Source organism: Oreochromis aureus, linkage group 17 (assembly GCF_013358895.1).
Source record: "Oreochromis aureus strain Israel breed Guangdong linkage group 17, ZZ_aureus, whole genome shotgun sequence".
Classification (NCBI taxonomy): domain Eukaryota; kingdom Metazoa; phylum Chordata; class Actinopteri; order Cichliformes; family Cichlidae; genus Oreochromis; species Oreochromis aureus.
Window position 1 is genome coordinate 5,030,128 of NC_052958.1, and position 24,175 is coordinate 5,054,302.

Sequence of the window (24,175 nt, forward strand, 5' to 3'; positions counted from 1 at the left end):
ACTGTGAGACGATCATCTTGCATTTTTTGACAGAATTTTGTCCCCAGGCTGTTAGAAGAGTCAGCTTTTGAACCTCTCTCACTGATTTGGAGTCATGAACAAAGATATCACAATGACTAGAAAAAGAGAGCATGTTTGTCCCAAACTGGCTTCTGTTCTTTAGATTTGTGTAAAGTCAAAAAGAAAAGGGAGTTTTGTTGGGGTTTTCTCTGTATTTATTGTAGGATCTTTTCCTCACAAGATGAAGGGCTTTGAGGTGACTGTTGTTGTGATTTGGTACGATATAAATAAAATGTAACTGAATTGAATAGTAACAATAAGAAACAGCACAGCTCTGTTACCCCTGACTCAGAGCCAGGCCAGTTATTTAAACAAAGTGAAGCTGACATTCTGTTTTATAAATCAATATTTAATAGAGGCTGTTCATTTTGCTGCTTTTGTTCTGTCCCTGAAATATTCTTCTCCTCAGTTCAAATAACAAACCTAATCAAAACTGCAGCATGTATGCTTGCAGCATATACATATATATATATATATATATATATATACTAGCTCAAAACATAAAATCTATCACCAAGTGTTTAAACATAAATATGTTAAGCGTTTCAGAGACGTAAACAGGGCTGCATTTTTCATAAACTTCTGTCCTCCCCCGAGCCAAACTGCGGATCATTAACTCTGTTTTTGCTCTAAAAGTTTAACTCTCAGACCTGGTTCAGCTGTGAGATAAGAACCAAACTAATCAGAACACGTTGCACAAATTCCTCCTCATAACCTCATTAAAAACTTTAAACTCTAGTTGTTATGGGGACACGTAACATCTTTCTGCAACTCTAAGGCCTATTTATCAACTTTAGGCTTGCAGTTCTTTTAAGTCCAGTCCAACCTCTGCATCTCTTTTTTTGATAGCACAGCCCCCATTTATCATTTCTTCTATCTCTTACTCCACTCCCCCATACAGCTTAGTAATTATCAGCTTTGTCTTCCTTGGTCTCTCGCTGTCTCTGACTCGACTTGTTTTGCTATATTTCATTCCTCTATCTACAGTGTTGTGATGGTCTATAGTGAAAGTTATTAGGAGATGGAGACGTAGCTTGCTGCACAGAAAGGTGATGCTTGAAAGAAACTGAAGCAGCTGGAAAAATATCAGGTCACGACTCAGGACACTTGGTAACACTAGAGAGGGTAAAACTCTTAATAAGACAAGGATCTGTGAAACTGACATAAAGATGTGTTTGACAGATTATGAGGTTATTCTATTATCCAGAGCATCAATACTACCATGTTTTCACATATCTGTTTCTGCTCTTTATTAAATAAAGCTCCTAAATACTTTACATGTAATTAAACTACACAGTGTGATGCATGGTCTACTCAAGTAATGAGCTGTATTTGTAACAAAAGATTGAAGGAGCACAGAAATAACCACAAATTGTTTTTTGTGTGTGTTTTTGTACAGATACGCAGCATCTGTGAAGGATGGCTCTCAGTACTTTGTGCTCCTCATCATCACAGACGGGGTCATCTCAGACATGGCCCAGACCAAGGAATCTATTGTCAATGTAAGGATGTGCAGAGCAGCTGTGAACACCTGAGCCTGCACCTATCAGAAAGTTCACCCTTTCAAGAAATATTAGTTGCAAAAGTTTTATTTTAATAATGATAAATAAAGCCAACGCCTTTCAAAACCAAAGACTGGCTGAAGAAATGAGGAAATAATGAAAACATGAAAGACAAACAGGGAAGCAAGGAATTCATCCCTTAATTAAACTTTATGTAGCGGTACTTTATTCTAAAGAAGCAACGAATCAGCATGCAGGCGAATGAAAAGAGAAATGGCTCTCATAAAGATAACTGCTGTTTCACTAACAAACTGTATATATAATACATACTCATAATACACCATCTAGCACACCACGTGATTATCAACTCTCTTGTATAGTGCATGAATTTCTGGTTTGAAAACAGCACCTATTGCTAATATCTATTGCTGTATTTGACCGTGACCATCATGCTAGCTGCCCTATTTTGCATATATTCACAACATTACAACCATCAAACATCAAAACACACCCTGATTAGCTAAAGGTGCAACAATCTGATTCTCACACTTCTAGCTAGTTTGTTAGCACTGATGATGTTCCCATCCCTAAACAGATGAAAATTGCTTTGTGCTCGATGATTACTGCATCATCGAAGTTTTGACCATCGAGGGTTAGAATAGGGGGAAACCTGCTGAGTGGAAAATGCAGAAGTGGCAAAAACTGCAGATCCTCTCGGAGCAACTTGATGCTAGCTGGGAAAAAAAAAGTCCATATCCATGGAATCTCGTGTTAAAATGGCCAACTTTATAGCATTAAAAAGCATATTTATAGCCTGATACAAGAATAAGTTTTGGCCTCTGTGGATAGTTTCCTCATTTCTAGAATTCTGAGTGGGATGATTTCTTTAAAGCTCATCCACCTGGATAATTGGATTGGGAGCATGGCTGCTTTAACTGACAGGTTTCCCAACACAGGGAGCTGGCTCTGATATGTGTTTATTAGGCTTCACCTCTATTAATTTCACTCACTGAAGTAGACCTCTCTACTGTGTTTATGCCTGTTGGGGCATTTTTAATGGATTATCTGATTAATGTTATAGCTGTGTGGTTTGTGCTTGGTTGAGAGAAATTCTAATATCCTATTAGACTATTACTGAGTACTGCATGTCTGTACACTTTATGGAGACAGCTTGCAAACCAAGATAATTCAGCACTTTTATCCATATATAGTAACTTCAAAAAATCAATAAGAACTGTGTGGTGGCTCCCAAAATGCTAATGTTGAAGCTTCAAAATGTAGAGGCCTAACCCAGCGGGTGACATCACCATGGCTACATCCTTCTTTTATACTGGGTTAGCACCTACAGCAAGTCACAGTGTGCTTTCCACACATCAGGGTTAGTGCACTGTAGTGCACGGGTAGCAGTCACAGAGTTTTCTGTTGTTATTGCTGATATAAGCAGGGGTGCACATACGTGGTCCGCAGGTGCGCATGCGCTGTCAAAATAAAAGACACGCACCAGATAAGAAGTTGCAACGCGCGTTTGCGTACATAAGATTTTCTGGAGGAGGACAGACATTTGTTTAGAACTCTTAAAGATGTCGAAGAAGCAAGCTCCTTTAAGCAATTACTTTGGTGTTCCTCCACCTACAAAGAAATGTCAGAACGAGTCCGAACCGCAAAAGAAGCGCGTATTCTCGGAAAAGTGGTCGCAAGAGGTGAGCTGGCTTCAAACAAATGATATGTGGTGCAGAATATGCCGTGAAAATCCCACTCTGCGGACAAAAACAGTGCCTTTTATATGTACGCAAACGCGCGTTGCAACTTCTTATCTGGTGCGCGTCTTTTATTTTGACAGCGCATGCGCACCTGCGGACCACTTATGTGCACCCCTGGATATAAGTGTGCTGGTTACATGCGGTGTTATGGTGGGAAAAGTTAGAAAACACGACGAAATAACTGTTTACCAGATTTTAAACATAAAAAATACTCTGGATTGTACACATTTACAGTCGAGACAAAACTGTGTGCAAATGAGCAGAGGTGTGAAAACTCATGTAAGCTGTGCACAGTTGAGGGAATTTAATAAAAAATAGAATTTCGCGTTTGATACGACGTCCATGACTGGCAGCAGTTCCTTCTGTTATAGTGTGTGTTTGCAGTGCTGCTTTTGCCAGCATGTTGTTCACCTTCGCACCATCCTCTCCATCACTGTCAAGTCCAAGCCAACTCCAGAGTCGCCCAGAATGCAAACAAAATGAACAGTGAACGGAAGCCATGTTTCTGAAACCACTGATCCATCTCAGGGCCTGTGAAAACAACAAAAGACAGGGGTTTGATGGTTTGACAGGAGAAATAGAAGGCTTGGGTTAAAAAAAATAGGGGGCAGATATATGCGAGATATGAGGGGGGGTGAGCGGAGCAGAATTAGAAACCCAATGAGGACCTCTACCACAGGGAGCAAAAAAATAAGCGAGATGTTTTGATAACATCATCTATCTTTCTACAGCCTGAGGTCATAACATTACTCACTGAACACACTCACACACCGATGGACTGCATACACACTCTGTGACACTTGAACGAATGCGCCCACGTACAACACAAACACATGTCATTTGTTAGCTGTCAGCGAGTTGAGTCTCTCATGTCTAATATTAATTACAGTGATGGCTCAACCCACGCAGCGCTCCGGGGGTGGAAAACACACATGATCACACATATTGTATGTGTTCTGTGAGACATGAATGTGACATGATTTGTTTACTAAAGAAAAACCTCCACAGTATCCTTTTCCCCCACTGATGTCCAACACGGGTGAACACGCATGGTGTTACACTCAAGTAAAGATTTTCACAGCTTTGAATGTTTTGAAATATTAATTGTTCTTCCTCTCGCTCTCGTTTAGGCCTCCTGCCTGCCGATGTCAATTATCATTGTGGGAGTAGGGCCTGCAGAATTTGATGGTAAGTCAACAAGATCTTGAAACATGCGGGTTAAAAAAACAAAACTTTATTCGATTTGATTTTTTTGTAGTAAAAACTGCTGCCAGCTTAGTTTTGTCTTTAATCTTTACAGCCATGGTTGAATTAGACGGTGATGAAGTCAGAATCTCTTCTAGAGGAAGATACGCCGAGAGGGACATTGTTCAGGTGCGGTCTGCTTTCAGTCTCTTAAATCGTTACTCATCCTCATTACACTAACCTGTGTCACTGTCTTCGGTCTGCGTTTTCGGTCCATTCTGTGTTCTGACGGCTTTGGCGTGACAATATATTTAAAGTGAGTATACAGACGTCTTAAGGGTATTAAATGCAGGTCATGCGGGTGTCCCGTCACTGGGACTGCATGCCAAATGACTGTTTGTAAATAAAGCCTGTGAATATTAATTGGAAAGTGGAGTTGAGTCAAATTGGTGTGAGCCAGCCCCATCCTCATGGAGCAGCCCTCCCCACAAGACAGGCACCATTCCTGGGATGAGACCTCCAACACCGACCCCCTCCTCACGGATCAGCACTGCCCACGAGACAGGCACCATTCATGGGATGAGACCTCCAACACCGACCCCCTCCTCGCGGATCAGCACTGCTCCCGAGACAATTCAATTCAATTTTATTTATACAGTGCCGATCACAACAGCAGTCGCCTCAAGGCGCTTTATATTCTAAGGTAGACCTTACAATAATGCATAAAGAGAACAACCCAACAATCATATGACCCCTATGAGCAAGCACTTTGGCGACAGTGGGAAGGAAAAACTCCATTTTAACAGGAAGAAACCTGCAGCAGAACCAGGCTCAGGGAGGGGCGGAGCCATCTGCTGCGACCAGTTGGGGTGAGAGAAGGAAGACAGGATAAAAGACATGCAGAGACTGCACCACTCCTGGGATTGGACCTCCAGGAGGGATCCCACACCACCTCCTGACCACCAAGACCCCCGACAGGTCCCTTGGAACCAAAACCCAGACCTGGCCCAACCAACCATCTCTTAACCACCAGGAACCTTGACCTCCAGCAGGCCCTGGGAACCTACACTTAAACCCCCACACACTGACCCAGCAAAGCTACAGTGCCAAAATCTCTGTGCTCCTGGTACTCCGCGCATTCCTTTATATGGAGTTGAGATTGTGTTTAAACCCAGTCCACTATTCCAACTGAGCTCTGTCACTGAGTCGGCAAAAGTTTGTATTTATTTTTTAAGCATCAAGTTCTTGAGTTCAGATAGAGACAATACCTGTGCTACGAGGTACTTCATTTACACCTGACAAACCAGGAGCTCCAATTAGGTAATTAAGTGGGACCCACCTAAAGACTCCTATCAGCTGATGTTTGAGCAATGCATATTCCCAACAAAATTCCAGTTCCAGCACAAACTCAGGGCCTACGCATTTTTATTGGGCCTGGGAGGTATGAGCATGTGGTGCACCAGACCCCAGATGGCAATAGACACACACACACACACACACACACACACACACACACACACACACACACACACACACACACAGAAAGATAATGGCAGACTCCCCAGTAACAGTGAGGAGCCAAATCGCCATCCCCTTCATCTTTTACTCAGTCTCACTTCCTCATTAAAGTGAATGAACGGTGAACCTCAGCTCTAACCCCTGGCCTAATGCCCATCTTAAAAAGCCTGGGGCATTGTGGGGTCTGCAGGCAGTCGTGTAGGATGGACCTGTGCAGCCCAGAAAGATCAGAATTTTCCCCATGTGGCTTCAGCATAGCAACAACAGCGGCTGCCTGTGTGCTTTAGTTCTTTATTCTTAAAAAGTCATTTAGGTTAGCAAAGCAGCCACATAGATGTGCCTTTAATGTATAAAGTCACAGTCGTACTTCATGCAGTATTAATTCACCCATCCCTTCAATAATCCAGTTCAGCCAGGCGTTCTTTGCCTTCCCTTTTATTTGTATTCCTGTTTGTGTTGCTGCAGGGGATCACTTCACGCTTGCAGGTAATCCCATAGCAGCTTTAATCTTAGCATCGAAGTAAAAGAAGTAGAAGAAAAGCGAACATTCACAGCAAACCACTTGTTTGATTGCAACACGGAGAAGTCACGTTTTCCTCCTCCGTGACCTTTATGCCGCCGCTGTCATATTCTTATTTCTCGCACCCTCCCTCAGAGCCACGCTCATTAGTTAGGTTTTTTTTTTTTTTAACAAGCTCAGGCACACACATACACAAGCGCTCCATGCAGAAAAAGACCTGGTGGCAGTGTAAAACTAAGTTTCTGTACGGGAACATTACACCAGCTCAGCCTGCAGGATCTCATTATCAGAAAGCTAATAACCCCAAGTGTCATGGTGAGGCTTAACTTCTGCAGCAAGTGTTTCCAGCACAAATTGTCTTCATTTGTGATCTTGTGATTGCAGGTGACAACATCTCATTAAGTAAATATAAAAAGTGACTTTGTCTTCCATTGGACGGACGTTATGAGAGAGATTTATTTCAGCAAAGTGAAACAACTTCAGTGATCATATGGACTGGTGTTTTAGGATACACGTATGTTTTCAGCACCACTATAAATTATGCAGCCTAATATTTGATCCCAGTAATCCCTGACTTTTCCTAGAGCTAACTGGTGCTTGTTATGTAGCTGCTGGCTTGTATTTTCACCTTATCTCAAAGCTTCCAACTGCTCAATTTCTCACTCCAGCAGCCCCAAACGGCGTCAGGAGACTCTATTACCTAAAAGTCTCAGAAAAAAATGAAAAATTGGAAAATATGAAAATATGAACATTTTGTCTTTCTACATGTTCTGCTCTGCTAGGTGATGTCACAGATTCTTTACCCCAGTTGAGGCGAAACCTTTACATTCGCTGTACCCCGATCGCCACACAGCTAGACGCCAGAGTTTCAGCCAACCGGGCGATTCTGCAGCATCTTAATTAGCCTGGATTCTTCTCGCAGGCAGCTGCAATTTGTGATCTAGCCTGGCGAGCTGTACAGCTGTACTTTTACAAAAATAATCTTGCAGTTCACAAGTACATCTCCCACTTGTAACAAAAAGCAGATGAATAGTATTACTTAATTCAAATTCTTCATTTTCTTAGTTCGTTTGTGTGGCTCTTCCCACTGCTCCCCCCTCCACCCCACCCCACCATATTTCACCCTCCTTCTTCTTTCTCACCCCCCTTTCTCTTCCTTTCACCCAGTCTCTTCTCCATCTGTGCTTTTCTTCCTTATTGCCGTCTATCCTCTCTGTGACTTCTCTCATTTTCCCCCTCTTTACAAAACCCAACTGTCTTCCCACACATTTCACCGTTATCTTCACCTCTGTAAGTCCTATCAGTTGGCCGGTCCTACTTCCATAAAGTTATATTTAAAGCAGCATTTTCAGTAAAAGCTTTCTAGCTTCCAGCTTCCTGTTTTATTGCCTGAAATGACAAAAGTACAAGTTTTGTTCATCCAGACAGAACTTTCTATGACTGCTTTTCTTCAGAAAGTCTTAGAAGTGACAGACAGATGTTTGAGCTCTGGTCACATGACTAACTGGTGAGTTTCAGTGCAGAACAACATCAAATACAGTCAAACCACATGGAAAGCAGATAGTACCGTAGTCATTTATTTGGTAGGGTGACATTCAATTACAACAGGACCAACAATCAATAAGGAAATAATCACCTCTGCTTGGTTAACAATAACTGTAATATTTTTAAAGTGCTAATGGCAAAGCTTCAAAATGGGTTCACCTTTTACACTGCCTATGATGCTGACTTAGCTGGATAGCTAGCTAAGAGTTTATGGCTATGACGCGCAGAATCATGTAAGAGGAAATGGCCCGACAAGCCTGCAGTGCCTATAAAACCTATATATGTTTGATTTCGCATTGTTCTTCAAACCAACTTCTGTCCCAACATCTGTTTCCTGATGCTTTTTTAACATCTCTCTCCTCCTCTTACCTTTCAGTTTGTCCCGTTCAGGGACTACATCGATCGAACGGGGAACCACATCCTAAGCATGGCCCGGCTCGCCAAAGATGTCTTGGCTGAGATTCCAGACCAGTTCCTCTCCTACATGCGGACCCGCGGGATAAAGCCTTCACCGGCGCCGCCTCCATACACACCACCAGGGCAACCCCTCCAAACCCAGATCTGAGGAGCAAGGCTGGAAAAGGTTTTGGAGTCAGGGGTTCGCTGAACTTGTCACGCGAAATACTTCCATTTCCTTAAAGCCGCTCTCCATGCCTTGTGGTTGTGGATCACAGTGGTCTTTCTTGTGTTCAGAAAGCTGCATGCCGGGCCAGGAGAGTGACGCTTTTGAGGGCAGGAAAAATGAGAGTCTGTTTACTTCCACTGTCAAGCATTCCTGTTATTGTCTGGATTTTTTTTTTTTTTTTTTACCTGCTTATTTTATGCTTGGAAAGATTTTGGAGAAAGTTCAAAGAGTCTCAATTCAAATTGTGGCAGAAATAAGAAAGAAATGAAGGAAAGCAGTATAAAAACAGCTGATCTTACTTTTTAAAGAGAATGTCTCCAGACAAATGAAGGAGTTACTTGATCTTAAATGAGCAGTAATTTCACTTGTAAATAACTGGACATATATAACTTCTTCTTTCTCTTTCTCTTTCTCTCCAAATCACTCATTGTTTACAGTAAATGCTAACGAGGATTTTTACTGTTGATACTTTTATATAGTTTCAATATGAAGCTTGTAATACTCTCTTTCTTTCTCTCTCCTGGCATCCATGCCAGGTAGCAGCAGTGCAGGTCCTGGTAGCCCTTCTGTACCGTACTGTACTGTGCTGTACTGTACCGTACTGTATTCTAGTGTTTGTATTAAACTTTTGCATGAGTGTAGCCTCAGTCAACTGCATGCATATAGTGGCCCTGCACTACCTCTTTTATCCATCTGTCTGTCTGTGGGGGATGAGTGTCTGTCTGCCAGTATCTTCATTCGTCTGTCTTCTTCAACCTTATCTGTCCATCTTTCTCAATCCTTTGTTCTTTTCTACATTTGTCACTTTTAGCTGTCTTTCCATCCAGCCTTTTTTTTTGGCTAGTTTAATTGAAAAAGCAAAATTTTATGCTAATCGGAAATAAGAAGGGATCATTTAGTTTGTTTGTTTTTTCTTGTTTTTTTTTTTCATGTAATATAATGACCTTCATACAGGATTTAACTTGACTGGAAATTATTTAAAAAACCTAGACTCTCTGTTCATCCTAAAGAAATGTACGCTAAATACTAAAGGAACAGCACAGTTAGTTAGCTAGCACACATTTTTGTAAAGATTGAAAACTCCCATCTTAATGTGTAACATTGTTATACATTTAAAGTCACAAGAAAAAGAAACAGTATCATTAAAAACAAATTATATTTAACACCAATTAGTGACTGTTAATATGCTTACACGCCAAGGCGGTGAGCATCGCAAATAGCTTAATTGCTAGCCATTAGCATGCTAGCATTATCATTGAGAACATGCGAGTAACCTTAATGTTAGCATTTCAAAAGAATGATGCGGTTAGCATGACTGTTAAGTCAACAAAAAATTAAAATGTGGCTAATATTAGCTACATATTAGGTTTTTACATTTTTTAACCCTATTATTTTTTACTTTTCAATCCCCCATCCAAGCTCAGTGAAGAGCCTTTTGGCTGTTTATGTAGCACTAGTTGAGAGTTGAATGGAAACACATGGCTACCCTGTCTTTCTGTGTCTGTCTTTCCGCTACAAACTGCCTTGGCAGTAGGATGCGCATGTGCCCAGGGGTTTTGTCTCATCGTGTTGTCACATATTCCTGCCCAATGTGTAAAACAATAGCAGCTGCTCTCAAACAAAATACTGTTTGAGCAAAAAGAGCCCAGTGGTCAAAAATGCAGAGAAAAACACATTTTCCCTATATTTTTTTCTTTGCGTGGGTGTAGTGTGTTTGTACTTGAGTGCATTTTTATTACACCTTTAGCTTTGATACAGCTTTGTTTTTACGATGTGTATTTATATGTGCTAATCATATGAACGAGGATGACACACGCGAGTTGTATCCACCGTTTCGACAAGTTTCCAATTTAAAGTCTTCTATTTTTGTCACAAGTGTGTGAATGCGGAGATTTGAATTGAGATATGTATGTCGATTGAAATAACCTTTTAAAACAAAAGTAGATACAATATTTAAATTAAGTGGGAATGCAACATTTTAATATTCATGTGCTATCTCCATCTCCTTGTAAAAAGGAGTAACCATGAAAGCGACACTAAAAAATAAATAAATAAAAAATTGTAACTGGAATTTTTTATATACTTGGGAATACTATACATTGCACCGCAGCCTCACGGTAGTTTGAGAAATAGTCACAAATTGTTTTGATTTGTGTTTCTGGATACTAATTTTACGGTTGTTTCATGTTCCCCAACAGGACTGAACACAATATTATTTTCGTATCCAGTGACATATATACAAAAAAAATTTCATTTACTAATTTTAAAAGGCAAACGAGTTTGCATTAAAATACAATTGTTACTAAGTTGTCTGAACCACAGGTGCTGCAGGCACAAAATAGTTACATAATTCGTACAGTGTATCACTCAAAAAAAAAAAAGAAACAAAAGAAAATAGCTTGTGTCTAGGAACATGAACAAACTATTTTTTGTGACAATTTTACATTTTGCTGTGAGACTGGACTGTACATTGCTGCGTTTCTTATTGCATTCTCACATTTCTCTTTCTTTTTTACAGTCTTCCCCATGTATTGTCACCGTAGCAGAAACTCCATTTCGCTGAATTTATCAAATGAATGTGTGTGTACTGGTTTAGGCTTCTTGTGGCCAACTGCTCAGTTGAAAGCATAAATAAGCATAATAATTCAACATTAAGAGCTCATTGCCTAGACAGGGCACCTCTATGCTCGCTCTATGTCACCTAATCAGTCCCTGCAGAGCAAACACAGACATAGCACCTGATCAAACCCTAGGTGGACCTCAAGGTCATCACAGCATGATACATGCAAAATCCCGGACTAAGCTGTTGGAGTAGATAGAATTTGTTTCCTATAGCCGGTTGCTGAAAAGACAGAGAAATTCACTGAACTACTAGAGCAAGAAACACTCTTTGCAAATACCAGGACTGCCTATAAATACAGCTTTTCATCAGTAGTTGAAACACTACGGTTTAAAAATCTAACCTAAAAGAAGTGATAGAGAGGCAAATGTGAATAAACCTTTTCAACAGGTCATTTATACATTTCCATCTTTTTTCTTTCTTTTTTTTGCCTTGTCTCTGGTGACAGCTGTGGACCAAGCAATTAAAAAAAACAAAACAATATTGCTTCTTTTAACTCCACACAAACATCCGCTTAGACTTAAGGTGGAACTGCGTGGTGAAAGGTCAAACACACTGTGACCTGTGAATACACTTTTGGCCATATAATTCATACTTAAAAAATACCGCCAACAAAAAATGTTTCATAATGGGAATAAATTATAATTTTTTATATCCAAAGTGTCAAAAGTCAACTTTATTGTGATATAATGTTTTCTAGAAAAAACACTTTTGACCATTATTCAGTGCCAAACAGGAAGATGATGAGTCAGATACTGATTTGATGATCCTAATAGAAGTTGCCCACCTGTTCGATTCCTTAAAGATGCTACAGGCTGTACATAATATGAGTCTGGACACACATGGATGTAAACTACAACTTGAATTGTTTGCAGACTACAACAACAGCTTGGCTTTAATCCCAGTTTCAGTTGGCTGCCCAGATTTAAACCCATGCTATTTGAACAACAAACTACCTCTTGTAGTCACACGTTCATCATTAAAAACTTTCCAGGGTGGAAAATACATCTGTTCCCTAATTTTAATTTCACCAAATTTCACGAGAAGACCAGCTAATCAGGGCAAAATTGTCAATTATGAGCTGACTTAAATACTTGATGTTGTCATCATAATCTATAACGTTGTGAAAATCAGGTAATTGTGTCATTTAAATTCCTCATTTATAGTTAAACTTGTTTTTTTTCTCTGATTTTAGGATTTTAGGCCATTTTTCTCGTTGTTTGTTTACTGATGAACAAACAACAAAACCCAACAAAACGTTGTTGGACCTGGTTTAGTGAACTTCAGGATAGAAACTTTCAACTTTTTAAAATCAAACCAGGTTTGAAAAGCAGACACTTGAATGTAGAATTGAATTTGAAGCTCTGGAAATTGGAAAACTTGAAATTTTCTTGCTACACTTTTTGAAAAAACAGAAAACAAATTAAACCCAAATTCAAGCCATTCAAATTCCAATATTTCAAATTAAGCACTACTTTTTAGTAAGGATCATATTTTCGGACCTTTCTCAGCTTCCATACAGGTTTTGTTTTGCCACGGCTCACTAACTTTGACAAGCCTCATGAAGCCACAAGTGTGTATATGTGTGAACGCATTTGATGTATACTGCGCGAACGTGAGCGTGTTTGTGTGCGCGCGCGTGCCTGTGAGGCGCCTTTTCTAAGCGTGTTTTATTAGATCATGTGAGGTGTTAACACACGTAAGATCTTTGTTTACTAAAGATATCCAAATAATGTATCGTATGCTCGTCATATCTTCTTAATAATGTGCACTATGTTTGCATGTACAGTTTTACAAAGGATGCACCAGTTCCTTTTGTTGAAAACTGAGTGTTTTGAAATATACGAATCTATATGAAAATTAACTGTACAAAATGGCCTTAAATCTTTGACTGATCTTTTTGGAATTGTGCGATGCCTTCTTCTGGAAAATGACCTGTTCAAAGGAACTGATCGTTATCTACTTTGTGTCAGTGTTTCTATTGCTTTTTAGTGTGTTTTCTTTGCACAAGCTCAATAATGGAAAAAAAAATTCTTGTACTTTTTTGAGACCGTGATTAATCAGAGAAAGCATGGTTGAAGTACTGACTGTCTGATAATACATATAACAGATGACTATTTCTGTATTGAACTATTGATTTTTAAATAAATATTCATATTAAACGACATTTTGTGAGTTGTTTTTTTTTCTCTCTGAGCCAGTCAAAGGTTAAAAGTTCATTTTTTTCTCCTTTTACCCCACAATCATGGAAAAGAAAGCATGCCTTCTCTCTGTTCAGAGGTTTTACATATCAAAGTATAATTTAAAAAATAACGTAGTCCTCGGCAGCTCTTAAATTCAGGTAAATACAGCCTCACTTTAACAACAACATCTCATATTAGACCATTCATTTACTGAAATGCAGAAGTAGTGGGTGAAAAACTAAAAGCAAACTTTATGCTTCTATAGGAATTCAGCCAAATGCTACTAATCCCAATCAAATGCAGGTGATGAGCTGATCATCAGCAAGTGTGACCACCTCTATACAAGTAGAAGTTTTGCAGGCCAGCCATGCAAAAAACACAAAAGAATCAGAATTCAGAATCACTTTTATTGTTATTGCACAGTGTGGTGAAAACTACAGCTCAATGAAATTTGCTTGTGGTAGATCACCCACATTCAAACATACACACACACACACATACCTATTTACACAAAAGTTTAAATAGTTGGATTAAATTAAATTAAATAATAATTAGAACACTGCAGTATGCAGAATTCATAGCACGGCCCAGCCAATTCCTTTTTCCAACAATGGAGGCAGCTACTTTGTTTTAATATTACTCTTAACTTTCAATAACTTTCAATCAAAACAACTGTCAATCACGGTGGTGGAGGGGTAATGATTGGGGCTTGTTCTGCAGCCAAAGGACCTGGGCACTTTGCGGGTATTTACTTGACCAAGAACTCCTCACTATATCAACATATTTTAGTCAAATCTGTTCAATCTGTGCAACACCTAAAGCAGGGGTGGGGGAACTCCAGGTCTCAAGGGCCGGTGTCCTGCAGGTTTTAGATGTGTCCTTGATCCAACACAGCTGATCTAAATGGCTAAATTGCCTCCTCAACATGTCTTGTAGTTCACTAGAGGCCTGGTAATGAACTAATCATTTGATTCAGGTGTGTTGACCTAGGGTGATATCGAAAACCTACAGGACACCGGCCCTTGAGGCCTGGAGGTCCCCACCCCCCCTCACAAACATCTCATGAACTAAAGTAACGCTGTGAAAAACAGTGGACGAAAGTTCCTCCACAGTTATGTGCGACACTGATAAAGTCATATAAAAAACCATTACTCCAAGTTATTGTTTTTAAATGTCTCATATGTTGTTCATGTATTTACCTAAATCTAAGACCTACTAGGGCCCAGATGATTTTTCAATTCAATTCAATTTCAATTCAAATTCTTTATTGTCCCACAAGGGGAAATGAGTTTAGGTTTTGTTATGATGTGTATGTATACTTGTATACTTTTTCACATGACTGTATGTTTGGATTTTCTGCTCCATGTTTTTCCCTGTTGTCGTTTTTCCAGCCCTAGCCTATTAGGACTAATATCAGGTTTGCTCCATCTGACAGGATAATTACAGTACAAGAAAGTCTACCCACACCACAAACACACAAACCACACAGACACATGGCCACTAATCTTGAACTAGGCACCGCTGCAGAACATGAAGAACTTTTGTGTTATTTTGAAAGTTGCCATTACTGAGTCATCTTTCTGATTGGTGGCAGTTATTTCTTGTAAAATGAAAAAATGTTTCTCAGTTTGTATTTTCACCTGGCAATCAGCAAAGCCATCAATGCCCTGACACACAGAAGTACACAACCGTGCGGTGTGTATCTGCTGGGGGTTGATGTTGTTCTTCAGCAGCACCCAGTAACTCTGCAAGCACTCTGACAGGTGCTGAGATCCCTGATTTTCAGCACTTTCAATCCAGCTTGTTTTTGTTTGCGTTTTCGGATATTGTCAGCTTCAGAGAGCAGAGGGGTTATGCAGTTATGCTGAGAAGTGATTGTCTCTCAGCTGTTTACAGCCGGAGGAGTGATTCTCCTCCTACTGTTAACAGAGATGTTACTTAACCTTGGAGAAGCAGTGTGAAATTTTTGGGAAAAGTGGCACTGAAGGAGAATGCAGTGTTCCAGCACCTTCACTGCGAAATAAATATGACTGCTGGTTTCATACGTGTGTGTACTGCCTGGCTTTCCTTCTAGCTGACACCATCAAAACTGTAACTCTCCAGTAATTTTCATGGTCGAGCTGCTCATCGCCTTGCAGACAACAAGCAGTGTAATACAAATGTGTTTGTGCCATGTGTATTTTTAAAAAAACAAATCTTGCAGTCCTTTTAATTGACCTTTCAAAGGCTTTTGGCACACGTCATACAATATTAAAATACTTGTCCACACAGACTGTCAGAATAAAGACCAGAAACTATCACTTCTAGCTCTACGAGTGCAACCAAGGGTGTGCCTCAGGGGTCAGTCTTAGGACCACTACTGTTTTTCATTCTATTATTATTATATATAAACAATCATAACACCACCAATACAGAACATTTGGTGAGGTGCCTACACTAAACCTGGCTTTACACCCAAATTTCAGCTCAGTTAAGAATATCTAAAAATGGACTACACTCGTGACTAAAATGAGATATGAATTGTTTTTCTTTTCCTTTTTTGCACCCATTACACTGATAAAAGTCTTAGGGCTCACACATCTGCCATTGTAACCCTTTTAATGTTCGCTAGTTAACACTCTGAGGGCACAAAGAGTATTTCAGAGTACTGAATTTTACTTTTTTACTAGCTTTACTACAGTGAAACCCAAGGTTTCCACACCATTTTCAACCTTTATGCTAATATCTAGCTAATGGCTGAGTTACACTAGAATAAAAATAGGATGAATGGATGCGCAGTGAGCAGGGAATGTTTTCATCTGGTTTTTAAACAGAGCTGAGGTTCATGGCACAACGTCACCGACTTCCAAGGTGCACAGAGAAGAACATAAAGTCTTGAGAGGTTGAAGCGCTTTAGACTTAAGCTATAAGTTATTGGTCAACTACACTGGTCAAAGAAGAGCAATTAAGTATTGCTGGAGCTTCCGCGTCTAACTTGTAAATGCAGACACATTGCAAACCAGATTGTCTTTGCGATAGGGGACTTGACTCAGCTGGTTCCCAATTGGAAATCAATTGGTTAGATTCCTCTATAAAAGCTAATTGTCGATGACTCTATGAATTCCTGTTTCAAATACATAAAGTTATAGCTAATGTGAACTTCTGTTTAATGTGAATTTCTTGTACATAAATGGTGACAGGTTTGCAGCACACAGTAATAGATTTGCAATGTTTACCAATTAGTAGCAGTTCAATATAGTATTACCACAAATAAACTGCATCTAATTGTCAGCTTGATCTCATTTCTTTGCTAACAACAAAGTAAAGCAACCACTTTGAAGACAGGGATTTATTCACATAGTTTCAGTCATTTCAGTTGTGCTGCAGTCTCCAGTCATTTCTCTGTGTCTATAGCATAGCAGCTACTTGTACCATGCAAGATGCACAAATTCTGCAACTTTTTTTTTACAACACAATATTGTTTGTTTGCATTTATATTGACTATAAAGACACTACATGACTACTTTGCATTCACAAATCTCTAAAGAAGTATCAGTTGGTAGCTGGTTGCACAGACAATAATAAAATTTAATTTAGCTTTATTTACATAGCGCCAAATCACAACAACAGTCACCTCAAGGTGCTTTATATTGTAAGGTAAAGACCCTACAATAATACTGATTGGTTAAAAACAAATTAGCTTCAAAGCCTCAAGAGAGTTTAGCATTGTTTGACCCTTTTGCAAAAAACTTCTCTGTTTATCATGTCATGGAGCAAAATCCACTGATGCTGACCTGGATTTAAGGTCAGCATCCAGCTATGCTCACTGTCTTTCCATCCAACAACTATGTAATCGCTGCATTCGCTTTGCATTCACGTGGACGTACATGTGAGCTGCTGTTTGCATGGCAACTTTGCTGTTCTTGTGCCTGATTAACATTATTCGTTCACTTATACCTCCATTAACTTCGCATTTGTGCTGGGAGGATTATCAGGCATATAACAGTCTGTATATTGGCAGGCTGTCACCTTCTGGTCTGCCGCTTTGGTAAACAGCATGTTCTATCAGAAAAAGCAATCACAATAGATTCATTACCAATTATCTCCTTGACGAGCAGCACAGAGGTGTTAATACTGAAATTATAAAGTAATAATCAGTACAGATCAGCAGACAATATTGTGTCATATGGACACATAGCATACATTAGTGTTCATCATTTTAAATAAGCAAAAATAAATTTAAAAAAATTCAAAAATGAGACCAAGTATAAAAATTAATTATCATGGATAAAATAAAAGTTCATAGCTGACAGACAATATCTCACTGTGGGTTGTCATATTAACTGCTATCCCTCTCTCTTGGGATTGTTAAAAGGCATTCTGGGACTTGTGAGAAATAACTGAGCGGGAGATAGAACAAAAAAGTGAATACCTGCAGGTAATACAGAGACGGATGACACTTGCACACATCACTGACATTTTAAAATGGCTTGTCTTGGGCAAATTAAAGTAAGACATCCACTGTAAATATGTCAGCGTTATGCTGATAATAAAGCTGGCTGATGGTGACAGATATAATCAAGCATGCACACGGCGTTTCTGCTATCCACAGACGCCCCACTCAATCATCATCAACCCTCTTGTGTATATGAGATAGATGTCAGGTGTAGGCCCATCTATTCCCCAGCCGTAAATGCACTCGTAAATTTAGAAAGCGGACAAAATTAGCTGATGGATTCTCCTTATTACAGACCGTATTTGCATATATTTGCAAAACAAATTCACTCAGTTGGTTTCACATTTGGCCTGCGGAAAAATCAGCCCTGAAATTGTGGGTTGGCTCCATTAAGTGAAGTCAAATTATATAGCGCAGATGAAGTTTCAATATTTATGCGTGAAAGAGGAAATGAGAGGGGAAAAAAAATCAGTGTTTTTGATTTAACAGGTTAAAATCTGATGGACAGCCAGATTGATGGAAAGAATTCAAAGAAATGATGTCTGTTTAAATGCTACTGTTGCGCCCATAGTCTGGCCAAATTAAAAGATAAACATTTTTTCAGTATATTTTTCATCGTGTTACTTATTCATCAAGGGATTATGCTTTGAATGAATTTCAAAATACAGCTAATTAGTACGGTGGCCCTGAGAGGCCAAATGGACTGCAACTTAAGAAAATACCAGCAATAAGAAAAACGCTGGAAAAGCACACAAAACACAACGGAAATAGGAAAAAACTGATTTCCAAAAGCACAAGGGAAGTGTTTCTGGGGAGACAATAACCTGACGGACCAGTTGCAGTAACCAAAATATGCTAAGAATTGCGCTGGGAGACACTTAAAAGAAGTGGAGGATCTATCGGTTTTATGAGCAAAGAAAAGATGAGAGGTAAGTGTGCTAGCCTAACTATTAGCCTAAAAATCCGTCATCAGTATTATATGAATCATGATAAAACACACCTACCATGTTTTGGTTCCTGCAACTGGTCCATCGGGTCCTTTTGGAAATCTGTTTTTTCCTATTTCCGTTGTGTTTTGAGTGCTTTTCCAGCGTTTTTCTTATTGCTGGTGTTTTCTTAAGTTGCAGTCCCTTTGGCCTCTCAGGGCCACCGTAAATTAGTGTATTTATTGATTACATCTTGGTATTAAGACAATTTTTAACTCTTCTGGAACAAAGTACAACAGATGACTCCAACTTATTCTCATCTACTCGCAAACCATCAATCCAACAATTTCTTCCCCTTATTCAATTTTATGTTAATCCATTACTGAAGTTTTGCATTAAATGCCTCAACAGCAGTACTTGTACCTGAATATTTTCAAAGGAATGTTTTGGATTTTTTTTTATTAGTTTGTCTGATATGTCATTCAAGCATAAAAAAGACCGAACTGAAGGATAAATAAATAAATAAAAATAGCAAAAATGATCAAAAACACATTGTTCCTAGTTCTTGAGTTGGATCTGCAGGTTTTATGGAGTCATGAATCCTAATTTGAGATTTTTGATTCAAATTGTTGTTAGTATGTATGGAGATGGTCAGGAGAGCAATACATTACTAAGTGTCTACAACCCTCTCTAAACACTTTTTCACACTGTTATTTACTATTACTCGACTCTACTCGGTTTTTAGGTTTTTCTATTACACCTGTACCCAGGTACTTTTGTTTTGTTCCTGTTGATTCAGGCGAGCTGATTCGAGCTGAAAATGTGATGTCAGCAGGCTGCATGGCACTGATTTGTCAGGGAGTGAGTCACTGAATAAGTCATGTGAGCAACTCCTTCATGAAACATGAATTTGTATTTTTGTTTCTTGTGTTGGTATTATCAGTTAGGATTTAGTTGAGTGTTATTCTAGTTTAGTTTCTATGTCCCCTTGTGTGAGTCTGTTCTTGTCTTCTGTGTCAGTGTGACTTGATTTCTTGTCTGTGTGTTTCATGTTGTCAAGCCTGTGTTGTCATGTCTACGTCTCTCCATGTTTCCTGTTTTATTTTGAAAGTCTTGTGTTTCTTTGTTCAGTGTGTTTAGTTTTACTCTTCCACTGTGACGTTGTTATGTTCATCTGTGTCAGCTGTTTCCCCATGTGTTTCCACTCCCCTGATCACCTCCTGTGTGTATTTAGTCTCTGTGTTTCTTTCAGTCAGGTCATCTGTGTATTTTCCCTCCACATCATGTCCTAGTAATAGTCGCTATAGTCGTCTCATAGTTTTTCATAGTTACCTCAGTCTTGTTACAGTTGTCTTAGTTTATTAGTTTTCCCAGTTAGTTTTCAGTTAGCTCTCGCCCCTCTTTGCCTTTGCCTTTTTTTGCTTTTCATGTTTACCAGCCAGGATAAACGGCTCGCTTTTTGTTTACAACTCAGTTCCGTCTCCTTCCGTGTCTGCATTTAGGTCCGTTTCCTTAAACACAAAGGCTGCTGAGCTGTGACAAAAAGTGACCGAAACCAAGTCAAGTCGAGTTGAGCCGAGTAGGTGCGAGTGAAAAGAGGCAGCAACGGAAAAAAAAAAAAACACGGTGGAGGCAATCCAATCCAATCCAATTTTATTTATAAAGCACTTTAAAATACCCAGCACAGGACCAAAGTGCTGTACAGAAAAAAAGTTAAAAATAATAGAATAACAGAAAACAGCAAAAATAAATAAATAAAACACATAATACATAAAAAAAATTAAAACAGCCCTATATTAAAAAACAAGATAAAACAGCATAGAATCAAGTAAAAACAACTAAAAATAAAACCAACATCTCACGTGGTGTCAAAGGCCAGGGTAAAGAGTGATTTAAAAACATGTAGGGAAGAAGCCTGTCTAATCTCTAAAGGGAGATCGTTCCACAGTTTTGGAGCTGCTACAGCAAAAGCATGATCTCTAAGTTTACGCTTAGTCCTGGGTACAGTGAGGAGCAGCTGATCAGCTGAGCTAAGAGAGCGGGTAGGTAGGCGTATAAGGCTGTCGCAGCTCAGAGAGATAAGATGGGGCGAGGCATTAGAGGGCTTTAAAAGCATATAACAGAATTTTAAAATGAATCCTAAAAGGAATGGGCAGCCAGTGAAGTGAGGCTAAAATAGGGGAAATGTGCTCGAACTTTCGAGTGCCAGTTAAAAGACGAGCTGTGGCATTTTGCACCCTCTGTAGGTGAGTGATGTATGATGCACTGACCCCTATATAAGTCATGTCGTGGTTGTGGTGTTGGGACCTTGTTGACAACATCTTCAATAACATAACATTCGTGGCGGTGGAACAATCAGGCTCATTTGTCACTTCTGGTCTCTAGAACAAACCAAGATGGCAGATCTTCTTTGGACCAAATTTACCTTAACCCAATAGATATAATTTTATTTCGTACATGCAAATATAATTGAAATAACAACAGAAAAAAATCAAAAAACAAAACTTAAAAATCATCAAGTTTTCATGTATATATCTATGTCTACAGAATGTGTGTGTTCGAAAAGGAAGTTTACCCTTTTCTTGTTCCTACCCCCTTATTTCAAATTTCATTGCTTACAAATTCTTATCCAGGATTCAACATTATTTGATCATATATGTTTAACTATGTACAAGTCTAACACATTGAACATACACAAATAAAACCATTTTCAGCACGTAAACCAGAACAACAACAAAACTACATTTTTACATAAACTAACCACCCTGTCTATAACACCCGCTTAATCTCTGAGCTTATTTTATATCTATGTGACAAACACCTTAATGAACACTTAAGCTTGGGGTACTCAGGCCTCGATCTATAAAAAATGAGGACACAATGAGACAACTCAGTCACTGAGAGGAAAATTTCCTATATTTATGCAATTTATTATTTTTGAACAATCGTGTGAATTTTTGTATTGATGTACTTTTCTTGATTTCATCTGTACAGGTGTTCCACACACTAACTCCTCTGACTGTAATGCTCTGATAATTTACATATCCTTACTACTGGCTTGCTTAACATGAGGATTCCTCTCAGGTTATGAGCATTTGGTCTTATTTGGAACAAGTTCTGAATGTTGTGGGGCAAAGATTTATTTGCTGCTTTGTACATTGTTCTGAGGTCAACCAAATCTTTAAATTTGAGAATATTTAATTTGATAAAAAGTGGATTTGATGGTTCTCTTGAAGTAGTTTTATTTATTATCCTTATTGCTCTTTTTTGCAGAATGTATATTGGATGGGTGTGTGTGTTTTATACGTGTTTCCCCACACTTCCACACAGTATGTCATGTACAGCAGTATAATAGAACAATAGAGAGTGTATAATGATGTTTGATTTATGAGATCCTTAACCTTGAATTGCCAGAGACTTCGATATTTTGCCTTTGATATGAGTAATGTGGGGAATCCAGGATAGTTTGTGATGTATTATCACACCAAAGAATTTTATCTCACATACTCTGTCTAATAGAACACCTTTTGAATGAATTAGACAGACTACAAGCCAGGTGTATGACTTCTTTTTTTTTAATTGCACTTTTGGAAGAATGGTCAGAAAGTCCCATAAACACATTTCTAAACCTCATGGAGAACCTTGAAGCTGTTAAACCTCGCTGAGTTTCAACAGCTTCCTAAGCAATTGTTTTCTGACAAAACCATTTTCCACAATACAATTTGATTGATTCCAAATCAGGTGAATATTTCTGAGTAGTACAAATCATTTGTATCTATTTTTCCTGCACATCGCCTGTTGCCCGCTACAAATAGCTTTATTTTGCCAGCATCTCTTGAGGTCAAAGGAAGCGATGGAATGATTGAAGGCTGAAGAGAGGCAGAGAGAAGAAAAGGTGCTAATATCACTGTCAGTCAAAGGGAGGGCAGCATGGAGAGAGAATGAGACAGAGCGAGAGCACATCACAATGCTGACTGCAAGGAAACAACGCTCGACATACACAAACAGCTCATTAGCAGCAACAGAGCAAAACATCAAGACCATGAATTCAGAGGAGGACACGTCTAAGAAATTGAGAAGCGTGGCAGTAAACCCATTATAAAGCTTTTATATATTTATCTGTACAAAATACAGTAAAATGCAACATTTTTGGATGATGGTGCCACAAAAATGGTCACGATGCAAGAACGTTCAAGCAGACATAAGCACAAAACTCCGTCCATACATCAAACCAGAGCCAACTCCTTTGTCTTTAACTGTCTAAATACTTATTCACCAAATGATAATGTGGTAATTAGTTGATACAAAAGGTCGTGTCAGGATTTTGTCCTTTAAAAAGACTTGATGTCTTAATGCTTGAGTATGTCTAATGAACACTGTGGTCGATGTCTGTCAACCAGGGTCGTAATTATGTTCGCCTGTCACTTCCTGACACAGGCTGTAGCTTAGCAACCTGGCACAGAGACAGAGCTAAAGTTGGATCTCATTTAAATATCCCTCAGAAAATTAAAAAAGAGGAGGACAGTCAGGTGTTCAGTGCGATATTTACGGCGAAGCTGCATTTTTGCAAACGTGAAGCCATCAGGACGGCTCCAGATGACCCTGAACGTCTCCCACGCGTCCCTCGCAGGACATCAAACTTTCTCCAGACGTCACGCCACTCATATGAATGTGGGCAGGTTGCATAATTACTGCGTGCCTCTAATAAAACAAAACACATGCTTTGGCCGCTCCGCCCACTGAACTCCCACCGTTCTTATATAAATAGAACAGTTTCTTCATGTGCTTTAATTGTTTTTTTTAAAGGTGCAAAGAGATGGCACGTACTGTAGCTGATGTGTTCAGGTTCATGCGCTCTGTGCCTGTTATAAAGTTTTAATGAGCTTTTGCAATATAGAATAATTTTCCTGCAGCATATGTAATGTTTAAGTGAGGTTTTTTTAGCAGTGTAAGCAAGAAGCTGCTTCCACTAAGTGAGAGCTACTTTTACCTGAGTATACTTCAAATGAGTTCTGATGTATTGGTGTGTTTTGTTGACTTGGTGTTGCTATTTCATCCTTTTGCTCAGTGCCTCTCCATCAGAATGACATCGCTGGGTCTCCACCGGTCTAACCACTTCATAGGCAGACTGAGCCTTGAGACGGAGAAGTTATAAATATGGATACATTAATAGAGAAACAGAATATACCACTTCTCCAGCTGCAGAGTGAACCGGGCACACCAACACTCTTCTCGGTGCAAGCACGGTTTCCTTCCAAAGCTTAGAGCTAAATGATGCAGGTGCAGGGGCTTCTTC

At 39.2% G+C, this 24,175-nt stretch overlaps 1 protein-coding gene across 2 annotated transcripts in view; it reads left to right on the plus strand.

The window, feature by feature from the left end:
* LOC116334949 (copine-8) overlaps nucleotides 1-13,502 on the plus strand; it is a 102,107-nt gene extending 88,605 nt beyond the window's left edge. For both annotated transcript variants that reach the window (XM_031758509.2, XM_039601196.1), the window contains 4 exons: nucleotides 1,460-1,562; nucleotides 4,453-4,510; nucleotides 4,623-4,696; nucleotides 8,467-13,502. In XM_031758509.2, coding sequence (XP_031614369.2) covers nucleotides 1,460-1,562; nucleotides 4,453-4,510; nucleotides 4,623-4,696; nucleotides 8,467-8,655 — 424 coding nt within the window. In that variant the 3' untranslated portion in view covers nucleotides 8,656-13,502. The remainder of the gene's footprint in view (nucleotides 1-1,459; nucleotides 1,563-4,452; nucleotides 4,511-4,622; nucleotides 4,697-8,466) is intronic.
* Nucleotides 13,503-24,175: the final 10,673 nt, after the last annotated feature.